The sequence below is a fragment of the Pan paniscus genome, chromosome 20 (genome assembly GCF_029289425.2).
Source record: "Pan paniscus chromosome 20, NHGRI_mPanPan1-v2.0_pri, whole genome shotgun sequence".
NCBI lineage: Eukaryota > Metazoa > Chordata > Mammalia > Primates > Hominidae > Pan > Pan paniscus.
Genome location: NC_073269.2, coordinates 52,189,070 through 52,212,101, shown reverse-complemented (window position 1 = coordinate 52,212,101; position 23,032 = coordinate 52,189,070). Strand labels below are relative to the sequence as shown.

Genomic DNA, 23,032 nt, shown 5'->3' with positions numbered 1-23,032 from the left:
AAACTATGACATGATATACCACTCTATATTTAGGTTTTCCTTGATTACTTTAATCACTAGTTTATAGTTTTAAGCATATATATCCTCTACATGTTCTCCTAGATTTACAGTATACCTAAGTATTCAATTTGAGTAGGGGGGCATTATAAATGGCATTGTTCCCCTCTAAATTTTTGTTTCCACTTATTCCAGGAGCGAGAAATACAATTGATTTTTGTGTGTTGACTTTTTATTCTACAACCATCTAAATTTACTTATTAGTTCCCGGAGCTTTTGGGGTAGGTTTACGGTAATGGCTCTGCCCTACTGCCCCGGTGACCTCAAACATCTCCACGTGGGCCACGTTGGTGAAATTAACTGTAGCTGATGTATGTCATGGCAGAACACTCTCTGGTCTTCCCAGAACGTGAGGTCATGGGAGGCTTGTGGGAAGCTGCTACAGCATCACTTGTCACTCACTTCCCTATGGATAAGGGAGGCCGCCATGACACAGCTTCTCACTGCCTCTGGCTTCTAGGGAGGGATGAGGCTTTCTACCTCCCTATATCATGGAGCCGCAAGCTGGATTCTCTACTCAGCAACAGGCATCCTATTATTCTTGTTCAGTCATCTGGCCCTTTTGTTTCAGTGTCATCCTGTATAAGGGACATGGTGCTGGCACCTGTGGCTCTTTCTTTCCCTGTCTGTGTAAGTAATAAAATGTCTGAATCTAAAAAGAGCTTGTTTTTGTCACTAGCAGAATCTATCAGACTCACCTCTTGCTTGACAGTGGGTTCTGTGGGATTTTCTACATAGATAGTCCAATTATACAGAGATCAATTCTAGTAATCAGCTTTGGGATTTCCCTCCTTAGTCACTTGTACTCTTCATTGCAGCTTTCCCTTTCAAGTGGTCATCAATTTCTTGGTTGCTGGCTCGGAGTTATAATGCGGTATTCACACTACTTAACTTGATAAACAGGAATGTAGTTCTTATAGGTCTGTTTCCTCAGCAGCTGTTCTGTGTAGGTGAGAGAATGTGTCTTTACAGGTGGGATTTCTGTTTGGATGTGTGGGAAAGGAGAAGGCATATTGATAAGTAGACAACAGACATATCTATGCAAATACCCAACTGCAGAAATAGGCGAGGAGAGCTAGTTTACTGCATGAAATCAATACCGAAGAATTGGACATCCAGTTAAGAGAGGAGAGGCCAGAAACGATGGTTCACAGTTGTAATCCCAGCACTTTGGGAGGCTGGGGCAGGTGGATTGCTTGAGCTCAGGATTCCAAGACCAGAACACTGTAGGACCCTGACTCTATGAAAAATACAAAAAAACTAGCCAGGCCAGGAGGTGCCTGCCTGTGGTCCCAGCTACTCAAGAGGCTGAGGTGGGAGGATGGCTTCAACCTGGGGGGCAAAGGTTACAGTGAGCCAAGATAGCACCACTGCCCTCCAGCCTGGGAGACAGAGAGATACGGTGTCTCAAAAAAAAAAAAAAAAAAAAAAAAGAGAGAGAGAGAGAGGAGGGAGGAGGAAGAGACTCTAGAGACTCTATACTAACAATGCACTTTTACAAAGCTCTAATACCTGTGCCTTATCCTTCTTTCACCCTCCCACCCTTCTCACTGTGACACATGGAAGAAACCAGTAGAAAATGGAGGGGCATGCTCTAATAATACCCCACATGTAATCCCATCACACAGTGAGACACACAGGAGCATTTTCTTGGACAAGGCACTCCACAAACCAAAAAAAAAAAAAAAAGGTGCTGCTTTCCTGTCTGTTCTATGAATCCCAGGGATCCATCCTACCACCGCCTATTTTTGTTGTTGTTGTTCTCCCTGGCACAGTTTTGCAGCCCCTGCTGTTCTTCTAGATTATGCTGCAACCTCACAAATTCTCCTACATGACTCTGAAAAATTATAGACAGTGCAGGTCTGCAGGTGAACTGAGACGGGGAGTAGAGGGACTCCTTGAAACTTCAGGGTGGAGGAATATGGGGAGCCTAGAGACAGCCGGTGTTTGGTGAGTAATTTGATCTTAGATAAGCAAGAGTTAAGGAATATCTTCCAAGTGGTTTTCCCTTGGGCGGTGTTCAAAGAAAGACACTCAGCAGAGTCAAAGCTTAGATAGGTTCCTGGGTAGCCTTTACCCTGAGGATCTGAAGGGTCTGAGGAGGTAGCAACCACTTGGAACAGGTCCAGAAGCATCTCATTAAGCTTTTGATGAATTCTTTATGTTCCCTGCAGTTCTTTTTGCCTGACTCTTCCCAAGAAACCACTCCTTCTGCACACCTCCCTAAATGTCGGTAAGTTCATATCCTATATAAGCCCCTATGTAAAGTCACTGACCCATTTCCACTGCTGCTCTCTCGTCCGCTGCTCTGAAGCCTAACCCATGGTGCCCAGAATTTTTGGTAAGGAGACCCCAGCCCTAGGCTAAGCTAATCCCTAATGATATCACATCCCTAATTATTTCTGAACTTCAAAGTTAATTCTCTCTTCCCTATTTAATTATTGGTGTCCCACCTCATAATCACTGCTATGTCATCTGTGACTGCATTGTAATCTGTCTCCTGAACTGCAAATTCCAGAAGCTTAACTTTTCCCAGAGCCCTCCCTACCTTTCCTCACCTGCCAAGCCCAGTCCCCAGGACCTGCACCCACAGCCAGTCCCAAAATCCACTCTGAGCTGTTAACAGCAACCAGAGAAGCTCAGAGACATCATCCTGTGCCCCGTGGTCAAGACCCAGTGACCTCAGAATCATTCTCGCTCTCCTTCTGCTTCTCAGCTGCCATCTTCATTTTTGAACTTCTAGGTTCAAACTCAGAAGGAGTCACAGGTGAGAACAGATGCAGTGAGGGAGGAGAGAACAGCATTAAGGTTGGTGGGGAGGTGGTCCTAGGCTGGTCCTTGCAGCCCATCCAGCCCCGACTCTTCCAGATCCTAGACTGTGGCTATGCCAGCCAGCGCCCAGGTGCGGGGAGTGGACCTACAACCCCTTGGAGCAGTGCTGTGATGACAGTGTCATCCTAGACTTGAACCAGACCCGGCTCTGCGGCTCCAGCTGCACCTTCTGGCCCTGCTTCCAGCACTGCTGCCTGGAGTCTTTGGGCTCTCAGAACCAGACAGTTGTGAGGTTCAAGATCCCAGGCATGAAGCCAGATTGCAAGTCCTCCCCTATCACCAGGATCTGTGCCCAGGTAAGGATCTGATTCCAGTCCAGGCTGTGGGAGGGGGGAGTAGGGAATGGAGTTTGGTTGTCCATGTCCCACCCAGATGTGCAGTCTCTGCTGGGTTCCATACCTTCCCATCTCTCAGTAACCATGCAACTCTGTCTTTCTCCATGTCTCTGTTCCTTCCCCGCCGCTGCTGCTACCACCCTCCCTCTTATTCCCCTCTCCCGCTTCTCTCCTTCTGCAGGAATACCACGCAAAAAGCCCTGTGTCAAGATCTGACCTCATCTAGACTGTTCTGGGGTAGCAGAGTCACAGATCACTCTAGAATCTAATACTTGGTAATTATACTGCATTGATTTTGTTGTTGTTGTTGTGACAGAGTTTCACTCTGTCCCCCAGGCTGGAGTGCAGTGGCGTGATCTCAGCTCACTGCAACCTCTGCCTCCGGGTTCAAGCAATTCTCCTGCCTCAGCCTCCTGAGTAGCTGGGATTACAGGCATGCATCACCACACCTGGCTAATTTTTGTATTTTTAGTAGAAACGGGGTTTCACTGTTTGATGTTTTTAACTATAAATATTACTTATTAAACTTCCCATAAACTGAAAGCAGAAAACACATGTGCTATGGTTTGAATGTATCCCCAAAAGTTCATGTAGTAGAAACTTAATTTCCAATCCAACAGTGTTGGGAGGTGAGACCCTTAAAAAGTGATTATGTCATGAGGCCTCTGCCCTCATACATGGATTAATGTTGTTATTGCAGGAGTGGGTTCCTTATCACCAGAGTGACATCCTTATAAAGGATGAGTTCAGACCCCTTTCCCCTCTCGTGTGCCTGGGCTCTCTTGTCTTTCTGCATTCTGCCATGGGGTGACACAGCAAGAAGACCCTTGCCAGATGCGGACCCCTGGACCTTGGACTTCCCAGCCTCCAGAACCATAAGAAATAAATCTCTGTTCTTTTTAAATTATCCAATCCACTTCTGTTATAGCATCAGAAAATGTACAAGACAACATGTTTGTGGAAATTGCACTGGCTTATTTGTAGTTTTTTTTAAGCTACAAAACTAAGAACAAATTTTAGTTTATTGAAACTAAATGACTGGCAAGAGAGGAAGAATGAGCAGTTCCTATGCCATGAAGACCTTTGCCCTGGTCCTGCTGGTGGCCCTGCTGTGCATGAAGAGAGCTCAGGGTCTGCACTGCTACAGGTGCTTGGCAGTCTCGGAAAGGAACTCCTGCCGTGTGGTCATGGGCCTCTTCCAGGAGGGGATCTGTGTCTCCCAGAAAGTGAGCACCTTTCAGGAGATGAGGTCTTGCTTTGTTGGCATTTATCTTGCTTGGTGTTCTCTGAGCTTCCTGGATTTGTGGTTTGGTGTCTGACATTAATTTGGGGAAATTCTCAGTCATTATTGTTTCAAACATTTCTTCCATTCATTTCTTTTTTTTTTTTTCCTTCTGGTATTGTTATGGAATCTTTGGGGTGTTGCTCTTTCTGGCTGGAAACCTCTGTGGCTGCTGGCACTTTTGCCTGAGTTCTTATCCTGCATCCAGGAAGAAAGGTACACAGACAAACGGAGGGTGAGCAAGACAAAGAGGAGCTTTGTTAAGTGATAGAATAGCTCAGAAGAGACCCACAGTGGGTAGCTCCTCTCTGTAGGCAGGTCATCCTGTCAAGTGTTCAGCCCTCAGCAGAGAGGAGGCCCTGGAGAGGAGAGCTCCTATCGGCAGCTGTTCATCCTGTCATCTTCCCAGCTCTCAGCAGAGAGGGTGGCTCCTCTTCTCAGCTGGTCATTCAGTCATCTCTCCATCCTCTGCCCTCCTCTGGCTGAGCCCATCATTTTTATGGACCTCAGAAGGGAGGAAGTGCATACCAATTGGTCCATGGGTGACCACGGGCACCCAGAAAAGGAACCACAAGTCCCCGCTCCTGGCCTGTAAGTCTAGCAGCCCAGCCCCCAGCCATGAGGCCCTCCCAGGCCTGAAGGTGAGGCCTTACCAGGGACGTGGCCTTTTCCACCCAGGAATCTGTTTGCCTCCTGCTGCTGTTCATGGCCCCCTGGGCTCAGCCCTAGCTTTGCTCCAAGATTATGGTAGGCGACAACAACAGGGAGAAGCCAGGCAGCGGAAGCAGGCACTTCCAAGCCTGCAAAGGCAGGGGGGCACTTCTCAGGCTCCCAAGAGTGCAGGAATGCCTGAGGCTGCAGCTGCTGATTTGGGCAGCTGCAGCTGCCGGGGCAGGAGGAGGCTCCTGCCTGCTCCATGGAGCAGGAGGCCTGGGTCTGCAGCCACGCTTTGGGCAGGTGCAGCGGCACCCGGGAAGGCAGGGCTCCTGCCTGCTCCTGGCCCCCCAAGAGCACAGAGAGGCTCAGATCTGCAGCCACAACTTGGGCAGGGCTCCTGGCTGCCCTGTGGACCATGTAGCCCTGGCTGTGCCCCCTCACAGCCTGGGGAGGGGACTCCTGATCCTCGCTGGGCCTGGGCTGGCATCTGGGGTAGGGGCGACATTGCCACAAGCTGCCTCATTACCCCAGCACTCAGGGGTGGCCTGGGACAGAGTGGATCATGGGCCCTGGGCCAGGCCATTTGGAGTGACAGGTTTGGCAATCACTCCAATGCCCAGGTGGACACCAGGGAGGAGACCCCAGCGGCGCAGTGCAGATCCTCCTCCTGAGCCCCAGGAACCTAGCACCCTCAGCAAGGTCGGCACAGTGGCTTCGCCAGTGGCTGGGACCCTGAAGAGAGCACCACTCCCACTTCCCAGCCCGGGCCCCCAAATCATGGCCCCAGATCTGCATCAGGCCCCTTTATCCCGCCATAAAAACTAGAAACAAGCTATCTGTGAAAATGCTTTGTGATGTGCCTGAAGGCACTGCTCTCCCACTGCGCTGCTCCCCCGCTACAGGCGACCCAGCCCAATCCCATGGTGCCGGCCCCCAAGACTGCAGCTGTGGAGGTGCTGTCCACCTCCTTCCTGCACCCTCCCTGCAGTGGCCAGCGTGATGGCAGCGGTCACACCAGACAGCCCACTGCTGTCATCAATATTACCATTAAGTGTATGTTACAGGTTTTGTTTGTTTTTGTTTTTTGAGACGGAGTCTTGCTCTGTCGCCCAGGCTGGAGTGCAGTGGTGCAATCTCGGCTCACTGCAACCTCTGCCTCCCAGGTTCAAGCAATTCTCCTGCCTCAGCCTCCTGAGTATCTGGAACTGCAGGCAGGTGCCACCACGCTCAGCTAACTTTTGTATTTTCAGTAGAGACGGGCTTTCACCATGTTGGCCGGCCTGTCTCAAACTCCTGACCTCAAGTGATCCACCCTCCTCGGCCTCCCAAAATGCTGGGATTACAGACATGAGCCATCATGCCCAGCCTGTTACTGGTTTTATAGTTGTCCCAGCATCCTTGGATATTCTACCTTTGTTTTTTTCAGTCTCTTTGTGGGCTGTAAGGAATCCTAATTATCCCACCAGGTTAAGGTTAGAGAGTGCCAAGAATAGAGTCACAGTATCAGTGGGGACGACAAGGGGAACCTGAATTTCAAAACCCATCAGTATCAAGGCACTCTTCACCCTCTCCCCACCAGGTATCAATGAAGGCTGTCAAGAACCCGGACTTCTACCCCGACCTGGCAGTGGAGACAGCACCTCAACTTCCTTTCCCTGCTATAGTGGTGTCAAACAGAGCCAACTAAAACAAGATTTAAATTATTTCCAGAGTCTCATAACCTAAAATACAACATGTCCAGCTTTTTTTTTTTTTTTTTTTTTTTTTGGAGACAGGGTCTTGCTCTATCACCCAGGCTAGAATGCAGTGATGCGATGCTGGCTCATCTCAACACACCTCCTGGGCCCAAGCAATTCTCCCACCTCAGCCTCCCAAGTAGCTGGGACTACAGGCATGCACTACCATGCCCCACTAATTTATATATATATATATATTTTTTTGTAAAGAAGATGCATGGTTTTACCATGTTGCCCAGGCTGTTCTTGAGCTCCCAGGCTCAAGTGATCCACCCACATCAGCTTCCCAAAGTGCTGGGATTACAGGTGTGAGCCACCGTGCCCAGCCATAAATTTCTATGTCCGATTAAAGCAAGATGTCTATCAGTCTATGTGTTTGTGCACATATGAGGAAGATCCATGTTTGGAAGGTGCTATTGATGGTATAAGGCAGAACAGAGTGGTTCAGGACCAGCCATGTCAGAAAAACATATTTCAGCCGGGCACAGTGTCTCACACCTGTGATCCCAGCACTTTGGCTGAGGCGGGTGGATCACAAGGTCAGGAGTTCCAGACCAGCCTGACCAACATGGTGAAACCCCGTCTCTACTAAAAATACAAAAATTAGCCAGGTGTGGTGGCAGGCGCCTGTAATCCCAGCTAGTCTGTTGGCTGAGACAGGAGAATCGCTTAAATCTGGAAGGTGGAGGTTGCAGTGAGCCGAGATTGCGCCATTGCACTCCAGTGTGGATGACAGAGTGAGACTCCATCTCAAAAAAAAAAAAAAAAAAAAAAAAGAAAGGAAAAGTAAAAGAAAAACATGAGTTTCTCTGTTTTCATAGCATGTAGGTAGGGGGTGGCAAACCCAGCAGCAGCTGTTGCTTGATTCGGGCTGCAGTGCTGAATCTGGGGGGCGAACACAGCACTGTTCTTCCTTCCCCGTGCCTCGTGAGCATGTGGCATTCTCTCCCCAGATGCTAGGGTTGCTCTCCTCGCATGGCCATAAGGTCAGCGTGTTACAATGATGGATCCGGATGGCAATGACAGCAGTGAAGGTTGTGCAAATTTGATCAGTAGCTTGATTCCAGTCAGTCTCATCAGAGAATGGGTCCTTACTGTTACAGGATCTTTGGAGTGCTGCTTTTCTGGCCAGAAACCCATGGCTGGTGGCACCTTTGCCCGAGTTTTGCTTGGACCCTCTGGGCTCGTTGTGCCCACTTGGCCTGGCAGGCTGCACTCAGCTTATACTACTGGCCTTGATCCCATGCCTCCAAGGGAGACTGCGAGGGGTGTGTGAGCAAGCATGGGGTCCAGCCACTGCGCAGTCAGACGTGCCAGTTGCTGCCACGGGGCGGGCAGCTCCCGGTGCCAGCATGGTGCCGGCTCTCTGCGAGGCTGCAGCCGGACCCGGTGCCTCACTTCAGCTTCCCTGGCTGGAGCTGGGGAGTGTGGTAGCATCCAGATGCTTGGAGACACCAGGAGCTGCAGGGCCCCAAGAGGGAGTCATAGCCCTGGCTCAGGGAGCTCCCAAGTCTGGGCTCCCTGAAGGGCCACAGCTCTTGTCTCCTTCTCTTTGCCTGCAGCGTGGTGAGCAAGGGGCATGTTTCAGCCCTGTTTGTGTTACAGCTCTTTTAGCCCCGCCATTTAGTGGGTCCCAAGTTCTTGTCCTGCGACCAGGAAGAATGAGGTACATAGACAAGCGAAGGGTGAGCAAGATGAAGAGGAGCTTTACTGAGCAATAGACCAGCTCAGTCTCCTGCAGCAGGCAGCTCCTTTCTGCATGCAGATCATCCCAACAAGTGTCTGCTCCAGCTCTCAGCAGAAAGTATAGCTCTGCTCTGCAGCTGGTTGTCCCATCATCTGCCCTATGCTGGTTGAGCCTGGGGCTTTTATGGGCCACAGAGGGGAGGAAGTGCATGCTGATTGCTCCACAGATGGCCATGAATAGGCCCCAAAAAGGCACCACAGGTTCATCCTCTGGTCCCGGGACTGGCAGCCCAGCCCCCAGCCTTCAGGCCCTCCCTGACCTCAAGGTGGGGCCTCACCAGGACCTGCCCCCTTCTGCCCAGGAGGCTGTCTGCCTCCTGCTGCCATCCATGGTGCCCAGGCTGCTTATGCCAAAGGGCACCTGCAGGCCAGTACCAAGCTGCCCTCAGCACCCCCTCAACTTTCCTCCTATGCTCATCGGTGCCCAAAGTCTGGAGGGGGCTGTGGCAGGGGGCTGGTGTGTCAGCACTGCCCCAGGTATGTGCACACCCAGCCAGGCTGTGACAGTGCCTAGGCTCGGCCCCAACTTTGCTCTAAGATTGCAGTGGGTGCTGACAGCAGGGAGAAGCCAGGCAGCAGGAGGAGGCACTTCTAAGCCTGTGAGAGCAGGGAGTGCCTTCCCAGGCCCCTAAGAGTGCAGAGATGCCTGGGTCTGCAGCCATGGCTTGGGCAGCTGCAGCTATGCCTGGGGGGGTGGGGCTCTGGCCTCCTCCATGCAGTGGGAGCCCCAGGTCTGCAGCCATGACTTGGGCAGCTACAGCTGTGCCCAGGAAGGTGGGGCTCCTGCCTGCTCCCAGCACCTCCAAGAGCACAGGGAAGCCACAACTTGGGCAGCCGCAGCTGCATCTGGGAGGGTGGGGTTTCTGCCTGCTCCATGGAGTGGAAGGCCTGGGTCCATAGCCATGACTTGGGTGGCTGCAGCTGCACCCGGGGAGCTCCTGCCCCACCAACTTGGAAGGGGCAGGGCTCCCACTTGTCCCCAGCTCCAACCGTCTAGTGGAGTGTGCAGCCCCAACTGTGCCACCTGCCCCCCACTGCAGCCCACGTGATGGCAGTGGCAGCTCCAGACGGCCCACTGCTGCCATCATTACTATGAGCATCTACATGAATAATGAATCACAGCTGCTAATGGACTTAGAAGTTTCCATTAGCAGCTGTGATTGAATTTCCAGAGTTCACAGCCTTATAAAGAGATATCTTTAGTCTGCTGGTCTATAGTCTTCCAAGTGGCAGAACAGGTGGCTAAGACATTGTCAACAACTCCAGAGTCAGAAGACGTAACATGTCCAGCCTTTAGAAATATTGTATAAAGCAGGGGTTGGTAAACTATAACCCACAGACCAAATCCCACCTATGTGCGCACACACACACACACTATACGTGGCCTATTTTAAACAGCCAATGAGTTAATAATGGTTTTTACATTTATAAAACATTTTAAAGCACACATAGACACACAGACACACAGAGAGAGAAACGAATATGCAACAGAGATTATATGTGGTCCATAAAGCCTAAAATATTTACTACCTGGGGCTTATAGAAAAAGTTTGCCAATCCCTGGACTAAGGCAAGAGTAACAGCTTTCAATTCAGCCCATTTTAAACCAGTGCTTATCACCACAGTTGCTAATGGAGTGGGATGGCTGCTGTCACCTTGTGTTGGGGACCAGCCTCAACACCACCCGTAGGGTACCGAAAGTCCGGTGGCGACGAAGGAATGAGAAGAGACAGGTTAAGAGTGCATAAAGGGTGGGGTGCCAGGGGGCCAACTGCACTTTTGGAGGCTGCAAAAGGTGCCAAACTCTGGTCTCCACACTATTGAGTACAATCACTTAGATCTGAGAAGCAGACATTCAGGGGTGAAACGGTGAAAGGGGGGCGGTGTGTCATACACCTAATCTATAGCAATGGCGGTTTAGGTAAATTGTCTTTGTGCTGAAACAGCATAAACTTAACTACTGATTTATTATTTAACTCACTGGAGAGCAGCTGTGGGGAGTGGGCGTAACTAGGAGCCGGCATATCTGGCCACATTCCAATGCTTCAAAGGAGTGTCTTTCTCCTTGAGCACAGCGCTTGTAAATAAGAGAGCAGGTCACGCTCTGGCCATGGGAACGTGATGGCAATTAGAAGGCTTTCCTCATCAGAGGCCTCCTGTGGCTTTCCACAACTTATTGTCCCATATTTTTTACGGCCAGTTTATGCAGGCACCGCACAAGCCCTTTTGCCAACAACCTTGTCATCACCAGCGCCTTTTCTTTTCTTCTTTTGTAATTACTTTTTGTGTTGAACTCTTACAGACTCACAGGAAATTGCATGGTACATACAGTCCCACGTAACATTCATCCAGTATTCCCACAGTGGGAACATCTTATATAACCATAGTATAATATCAAAACCAGGAAAGTGACATGGGTACATTACTGTTAACTAGATTACAGAGGACCTTATTCAGTATTCACCAGTTTTACATGCATTCCTGTGTGTGTGTGCACGCATGTGCATGTGTGTTTCTATGCAATCTGATCCATGTAAATATTTGTATACCTACCACCACAATCAAGATGGAGACCCACAAAGGAATCCCCTTGTGTTACCACTATAGTGGCAGGCACACACACATATACATGCACATACACAAACACACTGTATCTGTCCCTTTGCAAATACCAATCTGTTCTCCATCTCTGTTGTGTTCTTATTGTAAGAATGTTATATAGGCTGGGCGCTGTGGCTCATACATGTAATCACAGCACTTTGGGAGGCCAAGGCGGGTGGATCACCTGAGGTCAGGAGTTCAAGACCAGGTTGGCCAACATGGTGAAACCCCATCTCTACTAAAAATACAAAAATTAGCCAGGCGTGGTAGTGCACTCCTGTAATCCCAGCTACTTGGGAGGCTAAGGCAAAGGAGAATTGCTTGAATCTGGGAGGCAGAGGTTGCAGTGAGAGTGAGCCAAGATTGTACCACTGCACTCCAGCCTGGGTGACACAGCAAGACTCCGTCTAAAAAAAAAAAAGTTATATAATTGGAATTGTACAGTATGAAATCTTTTGAGATTGACTTTTTTTCACTTAGCATAATGCCCTTGAGATTTATCCAGATTATTGCATGTATCCATAGTAGTTCTTTTTTTCTTTTATTTCTTAACCCAGTAATATTCCTGTCTTAGTCCATTTTTTGTTGCTTATAACAGAATACCTGAAACTGGGTAATTTATAAAGAAACAAAATTTATTTCTTACAGTTCTGAGGCTGAAGCTGTGGGGTCCTTCTGATGACAGCCTTCTGGCTAGTGGGGACTCTACAGGGTGTTGAGGCAGCATGGGGCATCCCATGGCGAGGGGGCTGAGGATGCTAGCTAAAGTCTCTCTTCCTCTTCTTATAAAGCCACCAGTCCTACTACCATGATAACCCATTCACCTATTAACTCATTAATTCATGAATGTATTAATTCATTTATGAAAACAGAACTCTCACGACCCAATCACTTTTTTTTTTTTTTTTTGAGGCACAGTTTTGCTCTTGTTGCCCAGGCTGGAGTGCAATGGTTCAATCTCGGCTCATCGCAACCTCCAACTCCCGGGTTCAAGTGATTCTCCTGCCTCAGCCTCCCGAGTAGCTGGGATTACGGGCGCCCACCACCACAGCCAGCTAATTTTTTGTACTTTTAGTAGAGACAGGGTTTCATCATGTTGGCCATGCTGGTCTCGAACTCCTGACCTCGGGTGATCCACCCGCCTCGGCCTTCCAAAGAGCTGGGATTGTAGGCGTGAGCCACCATGCCCAGCCCATTTTTTTAAAGGAAAGGAAAAAAGAAGAAAAATGAAATGCCCTATGACTTTGGACATCAGCATAAAACTCAGTAACTCTGCTCTTGGTCTCTACATTATGGTTGCTATTACTGTTCGTAGGAGCCCGCTACTCCCTGGGAGAGGCAGGCCCTCAGGAAAATCACAGAACAGGATCCCTGTTCCGCTAAAGGGCTGCCCTGTGACTGACAGGTGCGGGAGAAAAAGTGCGCGAAAGAGGACAAACGGGGAGGGCGCGCCCTCTGGTGGCTGAAGGAGGGAACCGCGTAGCATCTTTTCTCCAGCGCCAATAACAAGCTGAGGATGCGACCTGGGAGCCTGTTTCCCTGACCCGCAGCAGGCCAATCGGGTCATCCACGTGAAATATCGTATATCTGGCTTTTAAAAATAGTTATTAGATGTTTGTTAATTTGCTTCCTGTCTTCCCCACTAGAATGTGGGTACAGGAAGTCCTGGGGGTTTTGTTGTTGTTGTTGTTTTGTTTTGTTTTAGACAGGGTCTGGCTCTGTTGCCCAGGCTGGAGTGCAGTAGCGCAATCTCAGCTCACTACAACCTCTGCCTCCCGGGCTCAAGCGATTCTCCTGCCTCAGCCTCCCAAGTAGCTGGGATTACAGGCGCCCGCCACCACGCCTGGCTAATTTTTGTATTTTTAGTGGAGACAGGGTTTCATCATGTTGGCCAGGCTGATCTCAAGTGATTTGCCCACCTCGGCCTTCCAAAGTGCTGGGATTACAGGTGTGAGCCACCATGCCTGGCCAAGGAGGAGTTTTTTAACTGACTTAAAGGTGTAACAGATTAAATCAGGGCAGCTAGTGAGTCTGATATTTAAAACTTCAATTTTCTAAAACATATAGGGAATAAATCTAATTTCCCCCTATCCAAAAAAAAAGTGCACAAGTAATACAGTCTCTCAGGATTAAAGGCAACATAATAATCACTCACTGAAGTTGCAGTAAACACTCACAAGGCATGTTTCAATTTTAGGCCAACAAGATACACAATAGGCCCAGTGCAGTGTCTCATGTCCATAATCTCACCATTTTTGGAGGCCGAGGCAGGAGGATCCCTTGAGCCCAGGAATTCGAGTCCGCAGTGAGCTATGATGGTGCCACTGTCCTCCAGCCTGGGTGACAAAGCAAGACTCTGTCTCTAAAATGAAATTTAAAATAAAAATAAATTTAGAGAGTGAGGTGGGAGCCAGAATTTGAGGGCTGAGGAAGGAAGTCGAGGAGCCAGGCAGGCCAGGTCTTACCTCAGCTTCTTTCCTCGAGGTCACCGAGGTGCCGGGCAGAACCAGCTCACAGGGACAGGGTACACAGCTACGCACAAAACTTAGGGACTATACGAGCCGCTCCATCATCCACAATGCAAAAGGCCCTGTGCCACAAGGATAGCAAGCTCACCCTGTTGGAGTCAGAGTGAGAAGCTCAGGGGCTACCCTGAACTTGACAGCTGGATCCTGGGTGTTCGGCTTGACCACCTGGTCCATGGAAATAATCTTCAACTTTATTTAAAGTGTTTGTATTGTATGTAAAAATAAGTAAATATGGCTCACACCTGTATGTAAAAATAAATATGGCTCACACCTGTATGTAAAAATAAGTAAATATGGCTCACACCTGTATGTAAAAATAAGTAAGTAAATATGGCTCACACCTGTATGTAAAAATAATATGGCTCACACCTGTATGTAAAAATAAGTAAATATGGCTCACACCTGTATGTAAAAATAAGTAAGTAAATATGGCTCACACCTGTAATCCCAGCATTTTGGGAGGCCGAGGCAGGCAGATCACCTGAGGTCAGGAGTTCGAGACCAGCCTGGCCAACATAGTGAAACCCCCCCCCCATCTCTACTAAAAAAAAAAAAAAAAAATACAAAAACTAACTGAGCATGGTGGTGGGCACCTGTCATCCCAGCTACTCGGGAAGCTGAGGCAAAAGAATTGCTTGAACCCAAGAGGCGGAGGTTGCGGTGAGCCAAGATTGTGCCACTGCACTCCAGCCTGGGCAACAGAGTGAAACTGTCTCAAAAAATAAATAAGTAAATACATTTTTTTAAAGATACAGACTAAATAAAACTCTCACAATGGAAGGCTTCACTCCAGCTGGCTAATGTTTATATTCTTAGTGTCTTTAAGGGATCTGTGCCTCAAACGAAAGAACAGGCAAAAGAAAGGGAAAAAAGAAAATAAAAATTAAAAAAAGGAATGTGATATGTAAATAGTCCTGTCTTTTTACAAAAGGCTGGCTTGGTGTTTTGTTGTCTTAAAGCTAAGGTACAAAGTTCCTGAATTCGTTCCAGGTTCCTCTATTTAAAACTTATACCCGGTGTGTCTGAAGTCCCCAAGGGAACAGGGTAGTCAAAGCATGTTCAAGGGCAGCAAGAAGGACACAGTGGCTGCAGGAGTCAGAAAGAGGCTTTTGGGAGTAAGCAAGGTGAGGCTGGGATGGGGGCAGCCCATACTGTAGGCAGCCCATGCTGTTGGCCATGGGGAGGAGCTTGGGCCTCATTATAGGAATCACGAGATGCCACTGAAAAATGTGACTCATTTTTGAGGGTGACTTTAGAAAAGATCTGAGCAGAGCTTTGGCTTCACAGAGGCCAGAGTGCATCCTGGGAGGTCACTGAAGAGGCAGGGCAAAATCCAGGTGAAAGGAGGTGGTGTCTGGACCAGGGTGCAGAGAATGGAATTAGATAGAAGAGTTCTAATTCATCACAGTGGCATTCCTTGGTGGTGGGTTGCATATCCATTCAATCAAGTAGCTATTTAGTGAGCACCTACCATGTGCTGGGCATTCTTTTGGGTACTGGGTACAACAGAGGAAGGAACAGGAATTAGTCAAGGATGGTGCTCAAATGTATGGCTTTTGTAATGGGAAGATGGTGATACCATTTCCTTAGACAGGAACTCCTGTGAGAGTGCTGATGGGGAGGAGAAGGTCATGAGTCATTTTGCATTGGAGATGCCTGTGGGACATCCAAGTGGAGGCATCAAGTGGCCAGGTGGATACACAGATCCAGAACTCAACTGAGAGCTCCAGAGTAGACATTGAAATACAGGAATCCTCTGCATTTTGACTGTGGCTGAAGCCATTATGTGGATAAGATCACTCAGCACAAAATATATGGTTTGAGGGTCCAGGAGGGAAGAATTACTCTGAAAAAGAGAGAGAGAGAAAAAAAGACCAGCCAGAGAAGCAGAAGGAAAATCAAGGCAGTCTTACATCACAAAAGCTAAGGGAAATAAGTATTTTGAGAAGGAGGAAGTGGTCGACTGTGTCAATTGCTATCCAATTTCCCAAGATCATGTAGCTAATAAGGGGCAGAATGGAAATTTAAAACCAGGTCTACCTATATAATAAACAGAACCTGGGCAAACGGCTAGGCATCTGGAAACAAGATCAGACCCCTACCTCACACCACATGCAAGTATACATTTTAGCCGAGATAAAGATCTAAAAGTAAAACACAAAATAATCTTTTTTAAATAGAAAAAGTTTTACAATCTTAGTGTGAAAAGTCCCTCTTAAGGCAAGACAGGAAACACAGAAACCATAAAAGAAAAACCTAGATATTTTTTAACAGATTACAGGAAAAGGTTTATAGCACATTTGGTAAGACATAGGGTTAAGATCCCCCATATACAACTCAACAAGAAAATGATCAGAAGAGATGAACACACAGTTTGAAGATGGATGCTGATAGCCGTAAATATGTAAAAAGATAATCACCTCTCTAATGTTCAAGGAAATGCAAATAAAGCAATAATGAGATCTTGTTCTTTGGATTAGTAAAACATTTAAAAACTGATCACATTGTGGGAAAAATAAATACTAAAATCTTTTTGGTATTGTATTTACCAATTCCTATTAAAATTTTAAGTGTAGCTCTACTTCTTAATCCAGGCACTGGATACACAGGTGGATTCACTTCATGAAAATTCATAAGCTCACTACTCTATTAAGTCTATCAACTCTATAAAAAATGTGTTTACACACTTTTTATATTACATTATTCTTTAATGCTTCTAAAAAAACTGAAATACACAAAATGTACACACCCAAGAAGTCAAAAATCCCAATTATGGAATTCTTTTGTTCATTTTGCAAATAATAACAAAAAGGCAAACAACCCAATTTTTTTTAATGGGCAATGGATATGAATAGGTAATTGACAAAAGAGCAAGCCCAGATATAGACAGCAAATACAGAAAAATACCCAGTCTCCTGAGTGGGTATAAAAATGCCAAAGGAGCTGTCACTTTATACTTATAAATTTAGGAAGTGATAACACTGGCCAGGCAAGGTGGCTCATGCCTGTAATCCCAGCACTTTGGGAGGCTGAGGTGGGTGGATCACCTGAGCTCAGGAGTTTGAGATCAGCTTGGCCAACATGGCGAAACCCCATCTCTACTACAAATACAAAAATTAGCCGGGTGTGGTGGCACATGCCTGTAATCCCAGCTACCTGGGAGGCTGAGGCAGGAGAATGGCTTGAACCCAGGAGGTGGAGGTTTACAGTGAGACAAGATCGTGCCACTGCATTCCAGCCTGAGTGACAGAGCGAGACTCTGACTCAAAAAAAAAAAAAAAAAAAAAAGAAGTGATAACACCCACTTCTGGGGTCGGGGTGAGGAGGCTCCAAAACATTACTGGTGAAAAATATGAATTATTAATGGCTTTTTGGGGAAAATGATCTGGTAACATTAATTAAATATGTATACTCATTGACCTAATAACTCTGTGTTTATAATTTACTTATAAATGCACCAGTGCATAGGGATCTATGTCTGAAAATATTTTGCGTAGTGTGGGGAAAATACTGGAACACCTTCAAAAACTAAAAGATCCACAATGCTGAACTGATACTATAGCATATTGTGCAACTATTACAAAGAATAAATTAGAATTAGATGTACTGCCCTGGCGAGATGCCCATGAAATATTAGGTGACAAAAGGTAAATTGATGCACATGGTTTTGATTTTTTTTTAATGTCCTTATATAAGTTTGTAGGGAGGAGAATACGGTTTATAACTCTGCAGGCAGAAAGCCTGTAGCCAAACCCTGGCTTCACCACCTCCTGTATGTGATCATCCCCCCGGGCCTCAGTTCCGTCAACTGTAAGAGGGGTTAATAATAACATGGATCTGGCAAGCTTGTCGTTGAGTATATGATAATTTCTGAAAAGTGCTACAGATGCCTGGTGCACAATTCAGTAACAGCATGAGTACAATGTATGTGAGAATGCAGAACACAGAAGATGAAAACACACCACACAGGTCAGGCACGGTGGCTCATGCCTATAGTAATCCCAGCACTCTGGAACACTGGCAGGTGGCTCACCTGAGGTCAGGAGTTCGACACCAGCCAGGCCAACATGGCAAAACCCCATCTCTACCAAAAATATAAAAATTAGCTGGGCGTGGTGGTGTGAACTTGTAATCCCAGCTACTCAGGAGGCTGAGGCAGGAGAATCGCTTGAAGCCAGGAGGCGGAGGTTGCAGTGGCCCAAGATCGCACCATTGCACTCCAGCCTGGGTGACAAGAGCAAAACTCCATCTCAAAAAAAAAAAAAGGAAAATACTATTTATAAAATAGAAAATTTTAAAAAAAATTTTAAATACACATTTTTAAAAACCACTTGCAGGCTCTCACACACTGCATATCCAGGATTCACACGCAGGCAGCCTGGCTCTAGACGCGGGGCTCCAGTGCCTCCGGTGTCTCAGCCCGTGACTTCCCTGCTCCCAACCTCAGTTTACTCCACTGTGAAATGGACTTCCAGATACCCACCTCTTGAGTTTGCTGCAAGCGTAAATGGCATCAGGCTTGGACCTGGGGGAAGGAAGTGTTTTTAAAATGGGTAGCTTTTTTACCTCAGTCCTTGCGGGGAGAAGATGTGCCAATGCCCCGGGCCTCTGCGATGTAAGTTCCTGTTGAGTTGTTCAATGTTCCACTGAGAGGAGAGACAAGCAGGACCGGGATCCCGGCCCCGGGTCTTCCAGAAACGGCGGGGCGAAGCGCCCAGGGGCCTGTGCGTCCCTCCCTGCTGAGCGAGGGGGCCTGTCATTGCCGTGGGCGTGACCCAGACCCCAACCACAGTGCATCCCGCCCTGGCCCAGCCAGAGAAGGAAGCTGAGTCTGGGGTCTGCTGGGCCAGCAGGAAGTCCCAGCAGGGTGTGAAGCAAGACTTTCCGGGCCACTCCCGGAATCCCCCAGCAGATAAAGGCGGCCCCTCCACCGGGCGCTCCTAGCGGTCTCCCGGCCCCTGCCGCCCTGCCACTATGTCCCGCCGCTGCGCGCTGCTTGCCTGGGCTCTCCTCGGCCTCCTTCGACTCGGAGCGGCTCAGGAGACAGAAGACCCGGCCTGCTGCAGCCCCATAGTGCCCCGGAACGAGTGGAAGGCCCTGGCATCAGAGTGCGCCCAGCGCCTGAGCCTGCCCTTACGCTATGTGGTGGTATCGCACACGGCGGGCAGCAGCTGCAACACCCCCGCCTCGTGCCAGCAGCAGGCCCGGAATGTGCAGCACTACCACATGAAGACACTGGGCTGGTGTGACGTGGGCTACAAGTGAGTGTGGCGGGGAGGCACGGGCTGGACTGCGGATCCCAGAGGCAAAGGTGTGCAAGTGCCCGCCAGCGGGACCAGTTCTAGGCCCGGTGCTGAGGCCACCTGGCTGACACCCTGAGCAGCTTACTGAACCTCACAAGCTCATTTCTTCCTCGGGTCACCACGTGGGCCGGGGCAGGTGCTCACAGCACAAAGATGCGTGAGAAGGGGGGATGGGCTGAAATCCAAGCCCCGCTCGCGGGAAGAAGGGGCAGGCTTTGCCTAACACACACCAAGGTGTCCGCGACGCCTTATGAAGGCGCCCCTTCCTGATGCCTGGTGCCTTTGTTAGGAGGCGGAAAACCAGGCTGACTCAGTGCGGAGCTGGGTTCCAGGGTCAGCTCATCTTATTGCTGGCTGAGGCCTGGGGCGGGTCCTCCCGGTTCAGCTTCCTCCTCGGCAAAGTCAATGGAATCGCGGCCCATCTGCTCCTTAGATGAGCCAATACAGGCAAAGCACCTAGGAACTGCCTGGCACACGGGGGCCCGCAAAGCCACGGGCTATTACCATTAGGCACCTACTATGTGCCAGGCAGTTCGCCAGATGTGGCATGGAGAACGGTGCCACTCTAGCCTCCTGGGGTTGAAAGACCAGCAGGGAGAAACAAGCCAAGGCCACAGGTGAATTCAGACGGTGATAGAGGCGATGGATAAAAGGAAAGAGGTGAGGGAGGGTGACCTCAGGCTGGGACCAGACCCACACAGGCTCCTTGGAAGGGTGGGGCAAGGGAAGGCCTCCCTGAGAGTGGCTGCCTTGGCTGTGGGATGGGGGAGCAGACAGAGGCCTGCAGGTGGCAGGGGGTGCTGGGGGCAAAGCCAACGGGGTTGAGTGGGCGGGTCCCGTGGGAAGGACAGGGTGGCTGAACACAGCCGGGCAAGCGGAATGAAATGAGGAAAGGGCCGGACCAGGCAGGGCTTTGTGGACCACAGTGAGGACTGTAGCTTTTACTCCGAGATGGGAGCCATGGGAGGCTTCCCCCCGCAAAGCAGGGACCAGGGCTAGTGTAGGTACAAGAGACTCCCTCTGGCTGCGGTGGGGAGAACAGACTGTAAGGGGTGCCGGCTGAAGCAGGCTGAAGCAGGTCCGGGGCCACGCCTACCAGCTACCTCCTCCTTAGAATGGGCTGCAGTCCAGCCTGACGGTTTCCACAGGGAGGGAACTTTCAATCCTGCAGGCTCTCAGACCCAGGTAAGCATCAGAATCTCCTGCAGAGCTTATTGGAGGAACACGCAGGTCCCCAGAGACCACTTCAATAGACCCCACCCAGGGGACACATGTTCACAGGACCTCCTAAGGCTGTGTCTCACACACACACACACACACACACACACACACACACACACACACACAAAACCCACCCAGAGAAGTCTAGAAGTGTCCAAAGGTATTCCCAGCCCTTCCAGTTCAAGATTTTATCAAAGACTCCAACTTCAACGTTTTGTTTCCAAGACTCAGGCGCTCTGATCCTAAGTGTTCCCATGAGGTCACGAAGGCCCGAGCCTCGGGTCCACATCACCACATACAGAAGCAGCCACTGTCTGGCCCTCAGCTTTTAGGATTCCGAATCTGGTTCTAACGTTCTGAATCCCCTTTCCATGTCACGTCACCTTCTCTCTCTGAGCCTCGTTTCTTCACCTGTAAACTGGGCTTCTGACTGTACCCGCTTGGCGACGGTGGCTGAGGTTTCAATGAGATGCATTCATGCAACAAATGACCAGGGAGAACCAACCACCCCCGACCCCAGCACCATCATGCCAGGCTCCGGGAATATGGCAGGGCCATAACCAGCCAGTCCCAGCAGCCAGCATCACCAGCAGGGCCATAACCAGCCAGTCCCAGCAGCCAGCATCACTGGGGCCAGATTCTGGGAGCTGGCTTCCTAAGCAGCAGATTCGGGACTCGAGATTCGGAAGTTCCGACATTCTGTGCGTCATTAATGACACTGTGAGCGCGGGGGCTGAGTTGGCACATACTGCAGCTCCAAGGCACTGATCTAGTTCATTCCCATTTGCCAAGTCAGACACTCTCAATCAGATGTGCTGAATGAATCAGCCTTAAGGATCTGCTGCCAGGTTTGGAAACCTCAAAGAGGCAGGTGCTGGGGCTCCAGGGTTGGTATCTGGTTACGACCCCAACTTTGAGTCTCTGATCCTGTCCCCCAGTGGACCCCGAGAGCAGGAAGCAAGCTGGGGCAAGGGCAGAGTTCTGAGAGGCAGGGGGCTCTGAGTAGCTTGTACAAATTATGTCGCTTTCTGAGTCTCTGCTCGATCTGCTTAAGATGAGGATGATAAGAGTCCCTGCCTTGGCTGGGCACGGTGACTCATGCCTGTAATCCCAGCACTTTGGGAGGCCAAAGGCGGGCAGATCACCTGAGGTCGGGAGTTCGAGACCAGCCTGGCCAACATGGTGAAACCCCATCTCTACTAATAATACAAAAATTAGCCGGGTGTGATGGCACATGCTTGTAATCCCAGGTACTCAGGAGGCTGAGGCACAAGAATCACTTGAACCCAGGAGGCAGAGGTTGTGGTGAGCTGAGATCACGCCACTGCACTCCAGCCTGAGCAACAAGAGTGAAACTCCGTCTCAAAAAAAAAAAAAAAAAAAAAGTCTCTGCCTCAGAGGGCTGTCCTGCAAGGATTCAGTAAAACAGGACTTCCACAAATCCTCTAGGGAGGCAGGAGAGAGCAAGGCACAAGATCACATGGGTGGGGACCATGGAGGCCTGGTTAAAAACCCCAGCTGTGCCCCAGACAGGCTGTGTGACCCCGAGGCAGGTGAGTCTACCGCTCTGATTTTGTCTATATAAAACGGGGGTGGTAGTGACTCACAGGGTTGCTGTGAGGATGGAAAAAGGTGTATGCAGAGCTGTGCTTGGCACATGGCAGGGGCCCAATAAATGACCACAGTCATTGTTACTATCGTGGGAAATTAATGGGTGAGAAGGATGCTGGGGAAGTTGTGTGCACCACGGCAGTAACGGAGGCAGGGTGAGTGGAGGAAGGAAGAGGAGTCCTCCTCGGGAAACCCTCCCTCACTCATCAAGCCCCCCCACCTCCCCATGCAGCTTCCTGATTGGAGAAGACGGGCTTGTATACGAGGGCCGTGGCTGGAACTTCACGGGTGCCCACTCAGGTCATTTATGGAACCCCATGTCCATTGGCATCAGCTTCATGGGCAACTACATGGGTGAGTGACTGTCCAGCCAGTCGGGATGGGGGCTGACACGGGGCCCTACACTATCACTTGCCCTTCGGGGAAGCCCCTGCCTGACTCCTACCTCTGCCTCCTCCAGATCGGGTGCCCACACCCCAGGCCATCCGGGCAGCCCAGGGTCTACTGGCCTGCGGTGTGGCTCAGGGAGCCCTGAGGTCCAACTATGTGCTCAAAGGACACCGGGATGTGCAGCGTACACTCTCTCCAGGCAACCAGCTCTACAACCTCATCCAGAATTGGCCACACTACCGCTCCCCCTGAGGCCCTGCTGATCCGCACCCCATTCCTCTCCTCCCATGGCCAAAAACCCCACTGCCTCCTTCTCCAATAAAGATGTAGCTCAAAATGTGTTCCTCAGCAGGTCCCACCACACACCTCCCCTCCTTCTCTCCCTCCCACAAGACCAAAGCCCTCCCACCCCTTCCCCTCCCAGCACTCTCCTCACTGGTGCTTGGAACCCAGAGGCCCCGGCCCTGAACCAAGACCCCGGAGATCCCAGCTCGAGAGCAACATCACAGCTCAGAACCCAGAGGTCTCAGGTCAGAGCCCAGGAATCAGCACCAAGGCGGCCTGGATGTCACCAACAGTGGGTCCTGGGGGTCCTCCTGGGCAGTGAACCACGCTGCAAGACACCTCCTTCCCACCACACAGCCAAAGGCATCCTGCGCAGAAACTTTGCTTGGACTCCTTTAGGGACGGGCTGCTCACTACTCCTCCCAGGTCTGCCCTTGCACTGTTTAGA

At 49.7% G+C, this 23,032-nt stretch overlaps 2 protein-coding genes, 1 long non-coding RNA gene and 1 other non-coding gene across 4 annotated transcripts; 2 read left to right on the top strand and 2 right to left on the bottom strand.

Moving 5' to 3' along the window:
* The first annotated feature begins 1,978 nt into the window (after window positions 1–1,978).
* Window positions 1,979–4,107, top strand: IGFL4 (IGF like family member 4). The gene is made up of 5 exons (XM_063599699.1): window positions 1,979–2,007; window positions 2,232–2,290; window positions 2,594–2,824; window positions 2,926–3,185; window positions 3,406–4,107. The coding sequence occupies exons 1-5, from the start codon at window positions 1,979–1,981 to the stop codon at window positions 3,448–3,450; spliced, it is 624 nt and encodes a 207-aa protein (XP_063455769.1). The 3' UTR covers window positions 3,451–4,107.
* A 7,554-nt stretch (window positions 4,108–11,661) lies between these two features.
* On the bottom strand, window positions 11,662–18,776 carry LOC134729633 (uncharacterized). Its single transcript, XR_010110899.1, has 3 exons — window positions 13,712–18,776; window positions 13,497–13,608; window positions 11,662–12,405 (listed from the first exon to the last, which is right to left on the bottom strand). It is a non-coding gene; the product is annotated as an uncharacterized LOC134729633 (long non-coding RNA).
* Window positions 18,717–22,551, top strand: PGLYRP1 (peptidoglycan recognition protein 1). The gene is made up of 3 exons (XM_003817500.6): window positions 18,717–19,035; window positions 22,142–22,263; window positions 22,370–22,551. Exons 1-3 carry the CDS (start codon window positions 18,749–18,751, stop codon window positions 22,549–22,551), a joined length of 591 nt encoding a protein of 196 aa, XP_003817548.1. The 5' UTR covers window positions 18,717–18,748.
* A 215-nt stretch (window positions 22,552–22,766) lies between these two features.
* MIR769 (microRNA mir-769) lies at window positions 22,767–22,828 on the bottom strand. Its single transcript, NR_163112.1, has one exon. It is a non-coding gene; the product is annotated as a microRNA mir-769 (primary transcript).
* Window positions 22,829–23,032: the final 204 nt, after the last annotated feature.